This window comes from Catharus ustulatus, chromosome 4 (assembly GCF_009819885.2).
Source record: "Catharus ustulatus isolate bCatUst1 chromosome 4, bCatUst1.pri.v2, whole genome shotgun sequence".
NCBI lineage: Eukaryota > Metazoa > Chordata > Aves > Passeriformes > Turdidae > Catharus > Catharus ustulatus.
Window position 1 is genome coordinate 13,972,025 of NC_046224.1, and position 20,448 is coordinate 13,992,472.

At 40.9% G+C, this 20,448-nt stretch overlaps 2 protein-coding genes and 1 long non-coding RNA gene across 3 annotated transcripts; 1 reads left to right on the top strand and 2 right to left on the bottom strand.

The window, feature by feature from the left end:
• Positions 1 to 19: 19 nt before the first annotated feature.
• On the top strand, positions 20 to 10,995 carry RINT1 (RAD50 interactor 1). The gene is made up of 14 exons (XM_033058287.2): positions 20 to 203; positions 1,205 to 1,400; positions 1,560 to 1,801; positions 1,947 to 2,120; positions 2,198 to 2,347; positions 3,518 to 3,674; positions 5,544 to 5,654; positions 5,842 to 6,067; positions 6,646 to 6,783; positions 7,522 to 7,721; positions 8,929 to 9,143; positions 9,795 to 9,975; positions 10,059 to 10,177; positions 10,757 to 10,995. Exons 2-14 carry the CDS (start codon positions 1,224 to 1,226, stop codon positions 10,968 to 10,970), a joined length of 2,304 nt encoding a protein of 767 aa, XP_032914178.1. The 5' UTR covers positions 20 to 203; positions 1,205 to 1,223; the 3' UTR covers positions 10,971 to 10,995.
• Positions 10,996 to 11,616: 621 nt separating this feature from the next.
• EFCAB10 (EF-hand calcium binding domain 10) lies at positions 11,617 to 14,037 on the bottom strand. Its single transcript, XM_033058288.2, has 4 exons — positions 13,525 to 14,037; positions 12,915 to 13,079; positions 12,552 to 12,636; positions 11,617 to 12,017 (listed from the first exon to the last, which is right to left on the bottom strand). The coding sequence occupies exons 1-4, from the start codon at positions 13,622 to 13,624 to the stop codon at positions 11,981 to 11,983; spliced, it is 387 nt and encodes a 128-aa protein (XP_032914179.1). The 5' UTR covers positions 13,625 to 14,037; the 3' UTR covers positions 11,617 to 11,980.
• Positions 14,038 to 14,157: 120 nt separating this feature from the next.
• LOC116995503 lies at positions 14,158 to 20,241 on the bottom strand. Its single transcript, XR_004417748.1, has 3 exons — positions 19,992 to 20,241; positions 18,418 to 18,896; positions 14,158 to 14,448 (listed from the first exon to the last, which is right to left on the bottom strand). It is a non-coding gene; the product is annotated as an uncharacterized LOC116995503 (long non-coding RNA).
• Positions 20,242 to 20,448: the final 207 nt, after the last annotated feature.

A 20,448-nucleotide genomic window follows, 5' to 3' on the forward strand; every position in this document is an offset into this window, starting at 1 on the left:
CTCCCGTGCCCGCGGCACCGTCCTGCGAGGGGAAGCGGCGACTCGTCGGCCGGCGCCCGTGGCGGGGGAGGAGGGGCTCGCCGAGACGCTCAGGAGCTGCTTGGCCCCCAGCCCGGCCGTGGTCGGCGGCGCTTCGGCCGCAGCCTCCCGGAGCCCGCAGAGCCTTCAGCCGGCCCTGGGAAGGGCCCGGCCCTCGGGCCGAGGTGGGTGCTGAGCCGCGGGGCTGAGCACGCTGCTGCTGGGTGGGATGCTCCCGGAGTCCTGTTCCTCTCTCCTGTAACCCGATCCTTTAACTAAGTATGGAAAGAGCACCGCTTGCTTAGTTTCTTCCTGCCGTATTTTGTCTACATTGCTGCAAACAGGAGTTTTACTACTGTTTTCTTTATTCGCTTCTTCCAATGCAGCACCCTTGGTCACCCCGGTTGTTCTTGGTGCTCTCTATTGCCTCTGCAACTGGCTCATCGACTGCACCGCTGCCTCACTCCTGTTGTCAGTTTAATGGGGCTTTTAACTCAGTTAAAGCTTGTAGCAGATGAAGTGCAAGTGTATAGGTTTTTATTTTTAAATACTGTTTTGAAAGTTGAGGATTGAGCTAGCCGAACAGTTGTCATTGTTGCCTTTTTGTTTCGCTGTGGACATCCTCTCAATGTCAGGTTTCTCTGGATGCTGCCAAATGTGTGGATCAGCAAGTGTCTTTTATGTGTGGGGGTTTTTTGCTAAATATTTCCGTGATTATTGTAAGGCCCACATGGATACTTTGCTAGTAACACATTAATCATGAGTTGGTATCTCTGAAATATCCTAAACTTGTGAAAAGGGGAAGTAGAACATTATCTTCCTTTGCATTTTACACTTTTTTTTTTGGTGATTTTCATAAAGTTTTCTATATTATATATGTAGGAAGTACATATTTATTGAACTGTTTTTAATAATATTTATGCTTTTGGGGAAGGAAGAAATTAACAGATACGTTTCTCTTCTGTAGTTAATGAATAATAAATCACCAGTTGGATGTATAAGCAAGGTTTTATCAGACCTCAGATTAGACTTAAGGCAACAAATGATCTCACTTAAAGCAGTATAATTCATGAATATGGTATTTCAGTCTCAGCTGGAATTGAACTGCCCAGCTTTTCACGGAGTTTTGTTCCTCAGTAGATTATATTTGTGCTTAGTGTCAGCTAATTAGAAATTGTATCCTTAGTATTGCAGAGAAAGAAAACATGGCAAGCACTGCTATTGAAAAGAAAGAAGTCACTAGAGATTTAGATCACTGTGATATTCCATACTATGTTTCTGAATTTGTGGAAAGAGAACTTGGAAATGACTATGATTCCCTGGGGAAGCTAGATAGCCTGATTGAAAAGCTATCTGAAAACAAAAAGCACTTAGAAGAACAGGTAAACATCTTTCTGTTTTATTTTTTTTTCCTTTTCTGAATATGCTGTATGACTAATTAAGAATATGAAACTAAACGAAATGTGTCAGTATGTCAGATGGTACTGCTCTACACAGTGCAGTGGTTGTGTGTCTGCCTTAACACTTCTCTGTCAATGCAGGTACTAACAGTTTCGTCAGAAGTCCCTAAAAGAATTCAGAATGCCTTAAAGAATGCAGAAGATTCCAAAAAGTCTCTGAGTCAGCTTCTAGAGGAAGAAACTGTTCTGTCTGAGTCCATCAATAGCCACTTGCTGAAAGCTCAGCCATGGATGGAGGAGCTGGATGTAGTGATCGGTCAGGTAGAGGAGATCGAGCGGCACCTGGCCTACCTCAAGTGGATTTCTCGCATAGAGGAGCTGAGGTAGTTTCTGAGACTGGTGACCTGGTTTAGCCATTGTTAAAATCTTTTAAATTCAAGAAAGTTTTGTTGTTACTTTTCAATATATGAATGATTCTTTTCTGTTATTGTTAATGGGTATTTGGCCTTGACTTTTTTTGTTTTACAGTGATAGCATTCAGCAATATCTGATGACCAACAATGTTCCAGAGGCAGCCAGTACTCTAGCATTCATGGCAGAACTGGATATTAAACTTCAGGAGTCGTCTTGCTCTCATCTTCTTGCTTTTATTAGATCCACTGTTAAATTCTGGCATAAAATCCTTAAGGACAAATTGACAAGGTAAGAGAGATACTGTGACTCCTTCATCTTTACACTGTATTGTAAGTTGATGTCCAAGTGCCTATTTTGTGTTGCAGTGACTTTGAGGAGGTGCTGACGCAGCTCCGCTGGCCCTTTGTGGGACCACCTCAGTCCCAGGCATTTGGCCTTGCTGCACCAGCCAACGCTCCTGAGGTGTACAACAACCTGGAGACACTGTTCTGTCAGCTTCTGAAACTGCAAACCTCGTATCCTTTTCAATTCTTGTGGTTAGCAAGAAAAAAAACTGTTAGAGATGCACAATTTCAAGTAGAATTCTTTAAAATTTTGTTCTCCCTAAAGACAGAAGATAATTTTTGTATTAACATTACAGTGTTGTGGGGGTTGGAGTGGGGGATTTGTTTGGGGTTTTTTTGGCATTTGAAAAATGCCGAGTGCCAAAGTTGTCCTTTTTGTAGTTGTCCTTTCAAGTAGCAACATTTTAACTCCAAGTCATCAGATCCACTCCTCTCATGGTAACTGATAGTTCAGGTTGCATGAGGGTTTGGCCTTACACTGTTTAGTACCATTACCCATGCATGTTAATGAAAAAATGGTGATGTGTGTTTTATTAGACACAGTTAATGCTTTTCCTTTTATAGCCTTATGTGAAATCAGCTTTAATCACTTTAATTTGTCCCACCCCAGAAGGAAAAGACAGAAAACTAGGTATACATGTCTTGGAAAGAGACTACAAAAAGGAGCAGACTGCAGGATTTCTGTTGTGCAACAGTCATAGTGAACCCTTTGAGGTTACTCAGAGGGCACTGCCACTCATTCTGTCCCTGATTTTTATGAATTAAATGATTCACCACCAAAAATTGGTTAAAACTAAAGTTCAACTAAACCTTTTTGTGTGTGTGACTGTGGCTGCCCTTTTTTTTTTAAATCATGTAGTGGAAAGATGCAAGGCCACTGTACACAATCCTGAGTTGGTAACAATTTTGGTTTGGCATAGTGGCTCGCTTAAATCCATTACATGAAACTGGGAAATCGTGTGTTGCATTTATTAATTCCAGGAGTCTTTATCCTCCTTTGACAAATATGAATAAGCATATTTCTTGGACAGCCACTGTGTTTGTTTCTGACAATGGTGGTTTGCTGGGTTCTTATAAGTTTCCTAAATCAAACAGACTTAAGGGACGTGTATTATTATTGAATAAATAATCCCTGAAGGCCTGAGTTATATTTAAAATTACATAAAGTGGAATATTTGGAGTATCTTTTCTATTTGAAGAACTGTATTGTTTTCATAATAGTGCCTTCAGTCAATGGTGTAGAACTAAGCAGTGTTCATTTTTGTAAGCCCATTTGATTGAAATGATGATGCTGGAGTAACTCAGCATTTAATTGCATCCATCCTTGACTGTCAAACTTAGAGATGAGCTGTTAACCAAACCTAAACAATTGCCAGAAAAGTACCCTTTGCCCCCTTCACCACCAATTGTCCTTCCGATACAGATCATGCTGAACCCTCTTCAGAAAAGATTCAAGTATCATTTCACTGGAAATAAACAAACCAATGTTCTTAACAAGGTATGGGAGAAAGTGCTTTGACATTTCTAAATTGCTTAGTAACCAAGCTCTAGATTGTTGTGTTTAAATTGTATCGATTTCACACTTTCCAAAATTAGGATTCTTCAAAACTCTGCAGTTCTTGTGCCTACCTAAGTGTGGACAGAGACATCAAGACAGCACCTGGAGACCTTTCAGAGGCACAGGCATTTTCTCTGGGCAAGGCAATATTTTTTCCTGCCCAGATCCTTCAGAAAGCGTTATTACAATCTTAGACTGACTTCTGTCTGTTCAAAGGTTTTGATTAATTTCCTCTGTCTTATTGCAAATGGTTTTGCACTTTTCTGTCTTTCTTGAGCTGAAAGGCTGTGACTTTGATTTTTGGCATTGTGTTTTGCTACCTTTATGTAACTGAAAATGTTGGATTCTGCCGTTAGGATATGAAATGTGATTAGTCTAAAGGTACTGTTAAAGAATTCTTTTTTTTAATGGGTTGAATTTTTTAATTGACATAAAACAAGAGATGCTGAGTTTACCAGTTGAAAACTGACTCACTTGTGTGAATTTCCTTCAAAGACTGAGGATTTTTATCTGAGAATTACCATTAGAATGGGTTTCATTGCATTAATGCCACTGTAACACAGCTGGAGCATAGTTTGAGAGCTGTTTTGTAACAGTCCTGTAGCACAAGTTTGCTTATGATCACCATCTTGTGTAAATCTAAATACATTTGCAATCTTGACAGATGCTGCTACAGAACCTTTTAAATGCTGTTACGTATGTTAGTGGGAAAGAGGTATTTTAGATATTAACAAAATTATTTTAAAAGCAAATGGAAAAATTATGTTCAAGACATTGAATTTGCAAACAGCAATAGGTGAACAGCTATTTTAAAAAGAAGAACTTGTTAAGAAAAGTTTACAGGGAATCCAGTGTCAGGTAAGAAAGATATTTCAACAGGACCTTGCTGAAATTTGGGTTGGGTTTTTTGGATTGGTTTGGTTTTGGTTTTGGTGAGGGTTTTTTTGTTTGTTTGTTTGTTCTAGTTTTGTTTTGCTTTTTGTTTAGTAATTGCTTGGATAATGCAATAAAGAAAAAAACAATGTAAAATATTTTAAAGACAGCAACCTGATCAGGATTAACAGTATTTCAGAGGAGAGGCTCAAAGTTCTCAATCACCTTGCCCAGCTGGGGAAGGAGTGTCAAAAGAACTCAACAACCCAAGCATGATAAAATTAATGAGACAAGTGAAAATGAATACAGAAGTGAGAAACAGACACACAAAATGTGAGGCACTTCAGCAGAAGGTTCTTTATCTGTTGAGAGTGAGGAAACTGGAACTGCTTCCAGTTGCACTAACACTGAAGTGTTCATCAAAACCTGCAGACCATATTTTTAGGTGTGGAAACTGAAAAAGCTTAAAGGCATTAAAATGTGAAAAGAGAAGGTGATAGATTCCCCAGTTCTAGGAGGAACGTGGGGCTGAGCTTAGGTACAATAACAATAAGAGCAGAGCTTTTCTTGGGAGTGCATCCTTTTTTTAATACCAAGAGATAAGGGCCACACAGGAGAACAGGAAGAAGTATGTGAAGCAGAAACAAGGCTCTCATGAGTGAGAGAGCTGTAGCGAAAGGGGAAATAAAAATTGAATTTTTGCTCGAGAAACACAATATTTGGTACATTTACGACAATAAAAATCCAGAAATATTTTTCTGACAATGCTTTTATATAATTGAAAGTTAAGTAAAAGCGAGTGAAAGACTTGTGTGACCTGAGATCAAGAGAAGGCAGGAAAGAGAGCTGTATTTTCAGAATTTTGTCCTAAAATACTAGTAGCACTTGAATAAATGTTTGGATGCGTTTAATAATTTCTTTTCTTTTTAAAATAAGCCTGAGTGGTATTTAACACAAGTACTTATGTGGATTGGAAATCATTCAAAGTTCCTTGATGACAAAATCCAGCCAATACTGGACAAGGCAGGATCATCAGTGAATGCTGGGGTAAGTAATTAAATGGTTTGTAAATGTGAATATAAACACCTAAGTCAGCTTCTGATAGATATTTGTGTAGGCCCATTTCCATTGCAACTTGTACGTGGTGAGACTTAGTCTAGTAGCAGTTTCTTGTGTATACATTTGCACATGTCAGTACTTCTGTCTCTGACATTCACTTCTTTCCTTTCCAAAGCTTGAGTTCTCTCGTGCTCTAGTAATGCTGATTTTGGAGAAGCTGGCTGCTGATATTCCCTGCCTGTTGTATGATGACACACTCTTTTGTCACCTTGTGGATGAGGTACTTCTATTTGAGAGAGAGTTATACAGCGTTCATGGTTATCTCAGCAGCTTTCCCAGCTGCATGCATATTCTCTCAGAAGAATCCTGCTTCCAAAGGTGGCTAACAGTGGAAAAAAAATGTAAGACTTCCAGTTCATTTTGTTGGCCTTTATATTGCACAGTCAGAAAGTATGTGTCTACGTACACAGCTACCCATCTGAAATAGGATAAGTCACTTGGACAGGGCTACTACCAAAAACATATGTGTTTTTATGCTCTGGAATTACTCTGAATAAAAATTGATTAGGCTTCAACAGTACTTCTGTATTTTGTGGGACTCTTGCCCCTAAGCTGTATGCAATCAAGTGGGCTTATTTTTAGGCAAATGTTTTGTGTGTGCAGACAGAGATGGACCTTAAATTGAAATAAGAGTGAGGTATTAATTTTTGAGAAATGAAGAAGAAATGTATTGGGAAGGAGCAAGCCAACTTTTAAAAACAAAACCAGCCCCCAAATAATTCTGACATTTAACTCTATTAACAACATTGCAAGTGCAAATACATTGAAGCAGGTTTTGTATGAAACAAGTTGTCAATAGTTTTTATAACCTGAAAATGCAACATTTGTTAGAGATAAGGCTTTTATGTTAATATATGTTAGAGGGACTTTAGTTAGAATTTTTTTTAAATTAAAAACTTACAAGTGTTTTGTATCTCAGTTGCTCTTCAGAAAATGGACTCTATGCTTTCATCAGAGGCTGCATGGATATCACAGTACAAAGATATCACTGATGCGGATGAAATGAAAGTTCCAGACTGTGCTGAAACTTTTATGACTCTCTTATTAGTTATAACAGGTAATTATGTTTATGGCATTGCTCTTGTTTGTAATGAACAGTAAGAAACCTTCAGCCAACAGATTTCTTTACTAAATAGTTTACTAAATATTCATTGTCAGCAGTAGTCACCAAATCTTGCAAAGTTGTGATGTTTTCAGTTTAATAAAAGCTCCCTGGTTCATTTTGTATTTTGGACGCTAACTCATGCATGAATAATCTTGACCTAGCGACATGTTTGCAAAATAATAATTAAAAATATACATTGGATATTTACCATAGTCTCTCATAGTTAGCAGAATATAATTTTATGCAATGCAGTAATAAATCCTAATAGTCCTTAAGAATCTGAGACAATTCAGAAGGTGTTAATGACTGGGTTTTTTTGCAACAGTACATAAGAGCAAGTGTGTTTTCAGGAGACAATCACATCTTCAATGGCTTTGTCACTGTGTGAGAATGCTAGAGGAGCCCCACTGGAGGGTGTGGTATTGCCACACATTGCTTCAAGTGTTAGAATACAAACTGCTTGTGGAATCAGGAGGGGGAAGAAAGTCATTGCATGTTTAGCTTTTGCATGGGCAGTTACCCAGAAAACATTGAAATATCACCTGTTTTAAATACTGACATTTAAATACTGACTCTATGATGTTCTCATCAGTGTGAGGTGCTACAGTAAGATGCCTGTAATGTTTCTTCTTGAAAAGCTTTTTATTTAGTGTTGGAAAGCTTAAAAACATTTTATTAATGTCTTTCCAGACAGGTATAAGAATCTTCCAACAGCTTCCAGAAAACTCCAGTTCCTGGGCCTACAGAAGGAGTTAATTGATGATTTCAGGATACGATTAACTCAAGTAATGAAGGAAGAGACAAGAGCTTCCTTAGGATTCCGATACTGTGCAATCCTTAATGCTGTTAACTATATAGCAACAGTGTTGGCAGACTGGGCTGACAATGTAGTAAGTAATTATTCTTCTTTAGGAAAAAAAAATTTTAAATGGACTTTGGATGATTGTTTTGTAATAAACATTTTATTTTCATCAGTTTTTAGGTGTATTCAGGAGAATTAATTACTGAAAAACTAGAATGAGATATAAATTTGGATTTAGTAAACAATATATAAATAAAGACAGGTTATTGTTTGAGGCCTAAACTGCCAATTATAAACTTTCTAGGGAAATGCAGAGACAGCCTGGGAAATGGAATAATCTGAAGTGACCAAAAAAGAGTAGTGTCTTTTACATGCTTTTTATTGTGAAAAAAGTGAATTGATTTTGGAGATCTCTGAACCAGAGCAGCAACCTTTGCCTGGTGCTTGAACTTCTGCCATGGTAGGAGAACTTAGACAGATCCCATGTGGGTATCTGTGTTCCAACACGGTTCAGGTGTAGCCCAGAAGAGCCACTCACTGATAACTGGGAATTAGTGCCTGCTGTGCAACAGCCTGATGGCAGCCTGGCCTAGTGCAGAATTTCAGCTTTTCTATGGCTCTTGGTGCTAAAGGGCAGAAAACCTGTTGCACATGGAGTGGGCAGAAGAAAGCATTGTGTGAGCTGTGAGCAGCCTCTAAATTCTCACTGTCTTCACAGTAAGAATCCTGCTCTAGCAGGGGATAATCTTGACTTGATTGGACAGCAGCCTTCATGTTGTATAACTGCGCCTATTACAGTGTCCTGATCTGCTTAAAAGCAAAACCAACAAGCTGTTACCACAATGTCACATTGATCTCAATAAACTCAATGCATTTTCTTGCTCCTGTCAGCACAGTAAATTTATGATTGAGTGAATAATCATTGCTAAAAGAAATTACAATTAAAGTTTACTTTTGCAAATCTTAAAGAGGCCAAGGAAGGGTTTTTTAAAAGCATGCTGCTGTCAATCTTAAAATATCTTCTTGGTATTTCTTTAGATCTGTTCCCTTTACCTATCTGCTGTTGTATCTGAAACCTGTATGAGTTCCATCACTAGGATTAAACGACCATATTTTGTTTTTCACTAAATCACAACCACAGGAAAAAATAAGTGTTTTTAAAATCTTAAATTTTTAATTTTATAAATGTGCCAGAGGAGAGTGTTTTCTAGAACTGTGCCTAACAAAGTACCAATGAAAAGCTCAAGGGTTAAGATTGTTTTCTGTGGTGTTCCTCTCTGGTTTTGTTTGCCTAGTTCTTCTTGCAGCTGCAGCAGGCCGAGCTAGAGGTTTGTGCAGAAAGTGACACGGTGAGCCAGCTCCAGCTGGGACAGCTGGCATCCATGGAGAGCTCTGTCTTTGATGACATGATCAACCTCCTGGAGCGCCTGAAGCACGACATGCTGACGCGACAAGTAGATCATGTCTTCAGAGAGGTCAAAGATGCTGCAAAGCTGTACAAAAAAGAGAGGTGATTCTGTTTATTTAATCTCTTCACAAATCACGGTGTTATTTTCTGTTTAAAATATTAGGGTAAGTAAAGGCAAGAGTAATAATAGGGATTTTTTTCTGGAATAGGAAAGCTGCAGGAAAGTTCTGGAAAATTCTCTGTATTCTTGCATTGGGACCATTGTCATGCTGTGTTTTCTAAAGTAGTTCCGCAGTTAGTGGATGGATTAGTTAAAAACCCTGGGAAAGATTCTGCATTGTTGTAGTTATTCTATTTTGAGGAGGACTTATTTTCTTCATAGTAGTATTGAAGATTTTATGCAAAATTACCTGTCATGACTGTTCTGCCTTCAGAGACTCCTAGGGCTTCTTGAATATTTTTTCCTGAGTAGAATTTTTGAAGTACTTCATAAAAGGAATAGATCTCAGTGATTTTCAGATTAGATGGGGTTCCCTAGAATAACATGTTCAGAGATTTATAACTAAAACATGAGTTTAATATTAAATGAAATTCAAACACAGCATTAGACTGATAACTTTTAGATTAGAAATGGGAAAGAATTGTCTCTGACATATTGTAAATGGGTAACTTTTTTAAAGAGTAACTTTAACTTCAGTTGTTGTAAAATGAATTATTTCATTCTAATGACTGCAGTGCAATGGGTTCTTTCAGGTGGTTGTCTTTACCCTCGCAAGCAGAGCAAGCAGTGATGTCTCTGTCGAGCACGGCGTGCCCGATGTTGCAGACACTTCGAGACCGCTTGCTACAACTGGAGCAGCAGCTCTGCCACTCACTGTTTAAAATCTTCTGGCAAATGCTTGCAGAGAAAGTGGATCTGTACATCTATCAGGAAGTGGGTATCAGTGTGACCTGTGCAGTGCCATGTAGGTGTCAGTGACTGGCTTAAACAGCAGGTGCACCTCTTTGTGTTTGTAGATCATTATGGCAAATCATTTCAATGAAGGAGGAGCAGCACAACTCCAGTTTGACATGAGTCGGAATTTGTTCCCCTTATTTTCACACTACTGCAAGAGGCCAGAAAACTACTTCAAGCAGTAAGTAGGCAAACTTCTGCTCTATTGGTATTTCAGAAATGAGTGTCCAGAGACATAAAAGTGTTCTACTTCAAACCAAGATTTTTTCACAGTTAGTTTTGATCCACACTTTAAATGTGTGGATCATTCATGCATCTGATGATACATCCTTCAGCCAGGGAGGTGATTCTGCAGCAACAGACTGTGGCATGTGTCTCTGAGTATTTTGTGCTGTCAGGGTGTCTAGATAAAATTATGGAAGGAATATTAAGAAGCACAAACCTCTGAAACTTGGGCCAAATAAACTAGTCAAAGATACAGTTACAACACAACAAACTTTATTGTTTGAAGGACTACTTCAAACTATGCTCCTCCTCAGGATTGCCTTGTGTGGCAGTCTACTTGCTATCAGGGATGAGAAGCTGCTTTCTGGTTAGTCTTTTTCACTAGCCCACAGTTTTGTGAAGAGTCCAGCATCAAAATCCTCATGTAATTGGGGCTGAAATCTGAATATTTTTTAAGCCAGCATAGAGCATGGAAGGTTTTTTGTTACATTTAAATTTGTGCTGCTTACATTAATCCATGTAACATTTCTTTTAGCATAAAAGAAGCCTGCATTATCCTGAACCTGAATATTGGCTCTGCCTTGCTTCTGAAGGATGTCCTACAGTCAGCTTCAGAAAATGAATCATTAAAGCCAAGCCAGCCATCCGCAACAGCAGCACTAAATGAACTTGGAGTTTATAAACTGGCTCAAAGAGATGTTGAGATTCTTCTCAATTTGAGAGCTAGTTGGCCAAATACAGGAAAATAAAGACTTCTTCAGAAATGGTTAATAACTTGGTCTAGATTACTTACTCCAAGGAAAAGCAAAGCAAATATCTTGTAATATACTTACTTCTTTCATTTCTGTGTGCTGAGAGATTGCTTTAATCTAATCTTTCACCTTATTCTACACAGTTCAAAAATAATTCAAAAATGCTACAGATTTGGTGTTGAACTGTGCAGATCTTATTTTCCATGGCCACCTTTCCACTGCATTTGGAAGCTAAAACTGTGTTCATCTCTAATGAACAGTCTGCCTTGTCAGTGTTTGCCATTTAATTCTAAGGAACACAGAGTATTTACAGTGTAAATGGATTTTTCTCCGTGGGCTAATGTTCCCTATGAACTGTCAGTTTTCAGTTAAACAAAGATCTTTTAAATCTCCAAATTCCAGGTAATGGATGTTCTGTATTAAAATGTATATAATCAATGCAGAAGGGAGGAATATGTCACTGATTTCTTCACAGAAATGAAGATTGTTTTTTTCTGTACAAGACTATCTCCTAATTTTTTCCAAAAAGTTTCTCCTTATAAATTGTATAGTGTGTTAAGTTTGACCTTTACCTGTGGACATTTGTCATAACTTGTTGAAGTTGTTTTTTCCATAAAAATACCCAAAAAACCAAAACCCAGAAGAAGCCCAAAAACCAACTTAATTTTATTCACTGATAATGAGCCAACAGGTAACAATCCTTTACTGTAAACTATAACCTGAAGGAAGAACCTCCAGAATACTATTTCAGCTGCATAAGAGATCTCTACTTCTTTTTTTAACCATCTAATTGTATTAAGAACAGCAATTCCTAACGATGCTCCCTCCAGTGCCTGCTAGACATGAGCACGTTCTTGTCGTTTGTCCTTTTCAGCTGATTGCTCCTCTGAAGGGCAGGGAAGATGAGAAAAAGTGTTGCTTAAAATTGACTCTTCACAGCTGACAAGCCAGAAGAAAAATTGGGGAAGATGCCTGTTTTTAATATATATAGCAGACCACTGCCCAAACTAATACACAGACCAGCTCTCCAGCATCTTTTTCTTCCTAAAACAGAAAAATAAAATATCTAGTTAGATAATGAGGATAATCAGTTCATTACATTTCAGTGATTGCAACTGTTAAGAAAAAAATTGCTCCTAGAACCATACCTTGACTGGGGAATTACTTGAATTCTGAACCTATGTAATCTCCAGCTGTGGTACCACCCTGGCAAAGAAGGCAACAGGGCCTCGCTGATCCATGTTCCTAGATCAGTATTTTAACCCCTGAGCTGCCTGCTGACCTGTGCTCTGACCTGAGGGGCAGGTACCATGAGAGGACCCTGAAACTGAGGTGGTGGAGGGCATGGAGCTTGGTTCACCTTACAGCAAGGCAAGAAGGTCAGGCAGTAATTGAACTTTTTTTAGTCTTGCAATGCAAGGTTAAGCTAAAACTAGCAAGTTTTAGCTTTAATTATGTAGCTTTGTACATAAAAATAAATCTCAGTGAAATACCTCCTATGCACCCCTCCAAAAAAAAAAAAACAAAAACAAAAAAACACCAAAAAACCAAAAACCCCACAATTTCAATTAAACTTACATTCCTTCCTTGAATACATCCAGTGTGATAGCATCATCATCTTCTAGCTCCAAATCCTCAGTGCTCAGTCCCAAAGTTTTAAGAGCTAAAGTTAACAAAAGAGAATATCATAGCGAGTCTTTGGAAAGGCAAATTTAAATTTAAAGGTGCCTAAATCTAACAGAAGGTAAACGTGTGTAGCGTAACAACATGTAACAAAAAGTAGGAAACTTAACCACACGCAACTTTTTTCAACTTTCCAAGTTTCCGGTCGTTTGAACAGGTGTGTGGATAATTCTAAAGTATACAGATAACTTTGAAAATATTTTAATAATTCTGTGCAAGCAAACAGTTCGGTGTGAGCCAGGGTGCAGGTGAACGCACCTTCCCTGTACTGCGCTGGCCTGATGAAGCCCTGGCCCAGGACATCCAGCAGGCTGAACATGGCGTCCACGTTGGCCTCGTCCAAGAGGAACGGGTACTCGCCCTCGGCTCGTCTCCCAGCCTTTACCCTCTCCAGCACCTGGATCAGGAACTCGCGGGGCCTTTCTGCAACGAGGTCAGAGCGTCAAGAGTGCCGGCGGGCACCGAGCCCTCAGCCGGGGAGCGGAGGCCGCGCAGCCTCGCCGCCCCCTCAGCAGCACCATTGCCCCCTCAGCAGCCCTGCTGTCCCCTCAGCAGCACCATTGCCCCCTCAGCAGTCCCGCCGCCCCCTCAGCAGCCCCGCTGTCCCCTCAGCAGCCCCGCCGCCCCCTCAGCAGCCCCACTGCTCTCTCAGCAGCCCCGCTGTCCCCTCAGCAGCCCCACTGCTCTCTCAGCAGCCCCGCCGCCCCCTCAGCAGCCCCGCCGCCCCCTCAGCAGCCCCGCTGTTCCCTCAGCAGCCCTGCTGCCCCCTCAGCAGCCCCGCTGTCCCCTCAGCAGCCCCGCTGTCCCCTCAGCAGCCCTGCTGTCCCCTCAGCAGCCCCGCTCTCGGCGGGGCCGGGGCTGCGCGCACCGGGGCGGTGGAAGAGCAGCAGCGCTCCGAGGCGGTGCAGCAGCTCGGGCAGCCGGTGCCGCTGCAGGTACTCGCGGCTCTGCTCCTCGCCCGCCGCCATCCCGCGGGGCCGGGCGGCGAGAGGCGGCAGCGGGAGCTGTGCGGGCCGGGCCGGAGGAGCGCGGGCAGGGGAGCCGAGCCCTCAGCGGCTCCTGCCGCGGGACGCTCCGCTGGGGCGAGCGGGAAGGGGGAAGGAAAAATGGACTTTCCTGGAAGTCGTCACGTTAGCACCGGAACAGACACGCCTCGCTCCCGGCTGGATCCCGGCTCTGCGTTGGTTCGTGGGGAAAGCAAATTACACGCGGTACATTTTAACAGGTATGCAGGTGCTGAGCGCCTGTTAGTCTGGAGAAGACTAATGATATCCCCTCAATGCCTATAAATATCTCAAAGACCGCTGCCAAAAGGATGTGCCAGACTCTTTTCAGTGGTGCCGGCTACAGGAAGAGGAGCACTGGCCATGAACTGAAACACAAGAAGTTCCACCTCAGCATGAGGAAGAACTTCTTTACGTGAGGGCGGCGGACCACTGGAACAGCTGCCCGGGGCGGTGGCCGAGTCTCCCTCTCTGGGGACATTCCAAACCCCCCTGGACGTGCTCCCGTGTCCCCGTGCAGGTGTCCCAGGCAGGTTGGACAGGGCGATGTCCTGGAATCCCTCCCAACCCTAAGGATTCTGTGATTCTGTGTTCTCACCTACAGCCACGTCTCCTTCCACCGGCGGTACCACCTTCTTCACCTCCCACCGTTCCCTGGTTCATCCCCACAGAGTGAGGTGCTGCCAGGATGTTCCCAGTGCTCCACACCCGTACGAGGTATAAAACCATTGGCCCAGCAACTGAGAGTGCTTACATTTTAAAACCATCATTGAGTCTTGCAGCATAGCCTGTGCAAACAGAGAAGAGACATCAAAGAAGCTTTTGACTGTACTACCCACTGCCAATAGGAGACCCATACTCAAGCAGAGCATCCCCCACAAAAAGAATAAAGGAAATCTACAAAGATGTAACTATCTGCCATCAAATAAATGAGCATACAGTTAAGAACAGTATTCCCGTGAAAGGTCTAGCACTAATTTTGTTTAATTATTTGCCAAAACGAAAATATCACAAGACATTAATAGAATTCACTTATTTTTTCTTTGATAAAGTGGAAGAAAGGTAGGATCCAAAGCTGCAGAGATTATACAGCCATGTGCTGTCTGTATTCTCTGTTATTTTAAACTGGCTATGCTACCTGGTTTGAGTCTCCATTAGGGCTACAGGAACTGTAGGTTTCTAACAGTTGCCTCTTATGACAGTGGCCAGGCAGTGATGGAAAGCTCCTTTTTCTAAGTAAAACATTCCATAGTTACTCAATCCGTTCCTGCATGTCTTTCTGCAGAGTTCACAAAGGATTAGCAAATTTTTTTCCTAAAAAAGAGCCATAGGAGAAAGTGTAGATTGAAATGTGGAGAAGTACAAACAGGAGAAGAGCTGGTCAGCAGAGGAGAAAAAAAGATGTGGAAAATATGTTCTTGAAAATGAGAACCTAAGGATAGGAAGATTGACAGGAAAAGAAGTAAGTGAAATACTGGTAGGTATGTCAGTGTTTGGGTCAGGGAAACCAGCATTTGGCAAAGGATGTATCGTAGTCAACAAAGATAACCAGTATGAAATACACTTTAAGGCTAAAATTTTAAGAATAAGACCAGGAATTACAGATTTAATTGTGTCTCCCTGAGGAATGTTTAAAAAAAAATCACTAAACAGAACAAATCCCAATTTTATTTACAATTAGAAATGTATGTATTTTTTAAAATTCTATTTCACGGTTAAGGAAGCATAATTTATTTACTTGAAAAAATATTCTGATAATGAATAGTATGCTTATTATTTATGTAATTAATTATTATCCTCAGTTCATATAATGATAGTACCAGTTATATATATGGATCCTGAAAGTATGATAGTTCAAGATAATTTATAAGGAGCTTGCATGGGCTATTGTAAGGGAAATGGAACTTCTGGTGGCCTGAGAAAAACAGGATTTGGTAAACATCTGAAAGTATTCTGGTTCCATTATAGAGATGCTGCTAAATGAGTTTTAATAAAGAACTAAAGGACCAAATTATTTTCATCTGTTTAAAGTGGTTATATAAATTAGATTTGTTTAAAAGGCTTAATACCTGTTGTGACAGAAGCTGAGCCTTCTACAGAATATCACTAGTAATTTAAGCCTTTAATTTAATAGGGCTAAATAGACTACAATAAGCCTTTAAGAGTTGTAATGAAGAGAAACAAGGACTGCAGGTCAGATATGCAGCTGGTTCCAGAACAACCATTTGTCTTGCAGGGGAAAACAGGCAAATGGACACATTCTGTCAATGGGAGTGTCAGCAGACTGAGCTCTAAGGCTGTGGGAAAAGACAGCAGTGATACGGGCTGGGAAAGATCCTTAGATGTGCCACAGGCTTCCTGTGCACACAGCTGCTGAGAGCAGCTCCTTTAAGGCTTTACCTGCCTCTGCTGCTCCTCAGCATGGACATTGGGAAGCACTCTGCTAGGGAGCAAAGGGTGAGCTGCAGGGATTGGTCCTGCCATTCCTGTAACTGCTTTGGAAGAGCTCCACCACCTTCCCCAGGGATTTCCAAGATACAGGTGAGTTCCTCATCAGGGGATTTTATGGTATACATTTACATAGGAAAGTGTTTAACTACAGAAATACTGAGCTTCTGAGTATTAATTATCCCAACAGCCAGAACCACTTTTTTTTTCTGTTGTTTTTACTGTACAGAACAGCAGAATAATTAAGTTAAAATTGTCCTCTGGAGATCATGTGGTGAATTCCCTTTCCTCCTCAAACTGGGCTAATTTCAAAGACCAGCTCAGGTTGTTCACAGCTTTGTTAAGTTTTTACTGTCTCCAGAATGGAGACTCCACAACATCATTTGCTCTGTGTTCCAGTGCTCAGCTACACTGTGGGAATGCTATCAGCCTGTATCCCTGAATCAAGCCCAGCTTTTCCCACAGGCTTCTAGAGATGCAGGATATACAGTCCTTCACTCAGACGTCCTGGGGATAGCACCTCAGTGCCCAAAACATACCCAAAGCTGAGCACAGACCTCTCCAGTTAAAACCTGAAGCAAAGGAAGCCATGAGTGTACTTCCATCACTTCCCTGTCCTCTGTCACCAGGTTATCTCCACATGTAGTGGGGCCCACATTTTACTTACTTTCCCATCCATTTTAATATTCTGGAAGTGTCCTTCACATCCCTCACTAATTCCAACTCCAGCTGAGCTTTGGCTTTCCTGGGTCTGTTTCAGCATGCCTAGGCAGTGTTTATTCCTCCAGGGTAGTCCACCCCTGCTTCCACAGCCTGTGTACTTGCCTTTTGCCTGTGACTTAGTCAGGAGCTCTCCATTCAGCCATGCTGGCCTTCTCCCATGTCTGCTCAGCTTCCTGCAGATCAGAACAGACTGTTCCTGTGATTCAGCTAGCTCTCCTGGGCCCTTTAGGTCAGTCTTCTTTGGGACTCTACATAAATGTCTGCTCTCCTAAATCCCAGGGTTGCAATTCAACTATTTATCTTCCTCACTTCCCTCAGAATATAAAGCTTTGCTATATTGTGTCACTGCTGCCAAGGCTGCCACCAGTGTCAGTGCTCCCAGCAGCCCTTCCTTATGTGTGAGCAGCATGTCTAGCATAGCCCCACTCACTTTGTTGAGCCCTTCTGTCAAAAAATTGTCCCTGATGTACTACAGAAGTAGCTGGATCACCACTTGTGCCATCCCAGTCCTCTCCACAAGAAAAAGTAGTCATCATAGTCAGCAGTCTAAGCTGTGAATGCTGACTGGTTTTTTCCTTTCCCCCAGTCAGCTGCAAAATAAAGGCTAAACCTGTCATCAGAAATCACATAGTGAGAAAAATAAATCAGGAATTACAAAAATACTTCTTGTTTCTGGGTCAAAGAGAAGTAAGAAGTCACAAATGCCTAGTTTGATATCAGAAGACTTCACTGTCACAGAACTGTCCACTCTCAGTTGGCTGAAAAGCCGTGAAACTGCTTTCCTGGAACTATGGTGTACTCCTGCTGAAGGCAAAGGGAATAAAAGTTACTTGAGCAGGAGCCTCCATTCTTTGAGATACACAGTATATTTTCCTGTTTAAGTATTGCTCTGAGCCCATAGCTCTTCAAAGCACAGATGCTTTTATTTCAGCAGTATCTGTAGAATGAGTTCACACTACACAGGATGGGAGGGATCACAGGTCCATCTCCATCGCCTCGGTGTCTCTGACAGCCCACAGTTCAAACAGACATTTTGAGCAACAAAAACGTGGCATGCAGTTAGGAAGCAGAAGTATGGCTTGTGCATCTCCAAAGGTTTGTGTTTCTGAAGAGTAATGCCTGTCTTTTCCTGTACTTGATTGCAAATCCACACATCTACTCTAACTGTAGTCACTTCAGTCAGTTCTTTGTAAGAACAGTTACCAGGAAGAGCCCTTGTTGGTGTTACAAACACAAGTCCTAAAGAAAAGTAACATGGAAGGAGTAGCTGAGGGCAAGATTATAAAAACAACAAAAACTCCAAATGCTCAAGAAAAAATAGCAGAAAATCCTCCAACTGATTATGGGTCAAAACAAGAGAAAACTAAAGAAAAAGGAAGGCAAATAATTGCAATTTAAGAGCAGAGCTGACCAGAGAGGAAGGTTTCTTGTGCAGGCTGTTGAGAACAGCTTAGAACTGAAGGAAGATATATATTTATATAAATATATTATATATATATTATTATTTTTTTTTCCCACCTGTGGTAGGAAAGGCAAAGAGGTTGAGCCTGTGTAGTCATTTCCCAGTAGTGACCTATCTCACCCACCTGTGCCACAGCTCTCCAAATCAGCACCGAGGAAATTTCCCACTGGGAAGGGATGATGGTTTCTCTTCTGCAGTGATGTCTTCTCCATCCCTATTTCACTTGCTGCCCCAGTAGGGCCAGGCTGGAAATGGACAGGGGACTCCCAGGACTACACTTGTGTTCATTAGGCCATTCTTTGTACTCACACCAAAGGGCCTTCACACCTGTGGATTCTGTAAATGCACTTTGTCCACGAAAGACAGCTTTTCTAAAAAACTACCCTTGTGGTGTCACATCAACCATGTTAGCAACTGCTCCAAGTTAATCAAACCCAGATTGAATTTCAGAGCTTAATATGTCATGTTTGGGAAATCAGCAAAGGGCACAGCTGAAGATAGTGCCCCACCTCAAATCCCTGCTGGTGTCCTTACCCTCAAATCAAGTTCTGGATCCTGATTATTACTGCTGGCAAACTTCCTCTAAAGCTTCTCTTCTCCTTTCTGGAGGGACAACAGATCACAGATTAGAGTTAAATATTTTTGGGTCAGGCATAAACAACAAAACCCCCACACAAAAGAATCCAGCTTGTGTCATTTGTGGTGCATCACAAAATGAGAACAAGAGCTCAGTACTGTCTGCCATGGATCCTCCATGGGCAGACTGGGACTGCTGCTGAATGATCAGCTTTAGCTTTCTTCTACTTAGGAAAGAATCTTTTAAAAGAGATCTGCATTTGCTTTGAATAGTTGCTTTGAGGAAGTATTCAAGGAGCAAAAACAGTATAGAAAAATTTGCATGAAATAAACATTCTTGTGTTCTGAAGTCTGAATATGTTGTATGACTCTCCTCCAAATCAGTATTTGGCATTTTTTCCAATTGTGAATCCTGACAGATTTGGAAGAATAAAACAGATCCTGGTTGCACACAGCAATGACTTTCTTGTAAAACAAATAGTTCCATGGTAAAAACAGAAGCATAAAATCCAGAGTGCAATGAATAAAGAAGTTACAGTGTGATCTGCTTCCATCTAAAATTGCTGGTATTTAGAGCATGTTAGAGAATACGAGCAGGAGAGAAGTGCTACAAGAAAAATACTTGTGCATAATCAAAAAATGGAGGGAAAATCCAACTCCAAAGACGGGAACAGCTTACAGATCATTGCAACAAACCCACAAGAGCTAAAAAAGTACTGATTCATTTTTGGGAAGTAAAGTCAGTGGTCTTCAACCTTTGCTGGCCACAGGCAATGATGGCAAGTAACTAATTTATCAGCCATATTCTGTTTTCTTGACTGTAGTTTTGATTTCTAATAGCTCCAAGAAATAGCAAAGCATCTTATGAACAGAATGTTACTCTTTAACCATACATGGGGACCACTTTTATCAGATGAAAATTCAGCATCTATTGCTACTTCATGATACTCATTACTTCTGTAGTGGAAATGATAAACTAAAGATTAAAAAAAAGCTTTCAAAATACAAGTATCTCAGAGTATCTCAGATCAAGGCATTAATGAGACAGTAAAGAGGAAATTCAGGATTTGCTGTCATGACAGGTATCAGAAAGTCCAAGACATCACAGAAAAAGCTGTTTACCTTGAAGGTAAAATTTCCCTCCTTCAATTCCCTTTTCCTGCAAGGCAGCCCAGCTTCCCATCTCCTCTGTATGCACACAAAAATGCAGTTTACAGTCCAAATTGCTTGCTTTTAAAAACGGTACTGTAATTGTGAGCATCTTCCCTACAGTATCTCCAAAACATTTTCCAGATACGTCATAAAAGGAGCATGAAAATGTACATCTTCCCTAGATTTGCAGAAGAGGGTGGCTGCAAGAGAAAAAACTGCAATCCTCTCTGCAGAGCTGCCGAGCCAATGAACAATTTAAGTCTCATTTGATCTGTAATTGGAACAGGCTTTGCACAGAACAAGAATCTTAACGCCCAGATAAGAGCCGCAGTTTTAGTATTAACGACGATAAAAAGACTGGTTATAAATTTGTACTGCCCATTGAAGTGAGAATTCCTAAATCTAGCAGCTGTAACAAAGTTAATTC

Excerpts from the sequence above, each read along its gene's own strand:
- RINT1 (XM_033058287.2), top strand. The coding sequence starts at position 1,224 with ATGGCAAGCACTGCTATTGAAAAGAAAGAAGTCACTAGAGATTTAGAT. Across the intron at positions 2,121-2,197 it reads CTTAAGGACAAATTGACAAG|TGACTTTGAGGAGGTGCTGA; the intron begins GTAAGAGAGATA and ends TTTGTGTTGCAG. Across the intron at positions 9,144-9,794 it reads AAGCTGTACAAAAAAGAGAG|GTGGTTGTCTTTACCCTCGC; the intron begins GTGATTCTGTTT and ends GGGTTCTTTCAG.
- EFCAB10 (XM_033058288.2), bottom strand. The coding sequence starts at position 13,624 with ATGGCGGCGGGCGAGGAGCAGAGCCGCGAGTACCTGCAGCGGCACCGG. Across the intron at positions 13,080-13,524 it reads GCTGCTCTTCCACCGCCCCG|AAAGGCCCCGCGAGTTCCTG; the intron begins GTGCGCGCAGCC and ends ACCTCGTTGCAG. Across the intron at positions 12,018-12,551 it reads GATGTATTCAAGGAAGGAAT|GAAGAAAAAGATGCTGGAGA; the intron begins GTAAGTTTAATT and ends TTTCTGTTTTAG.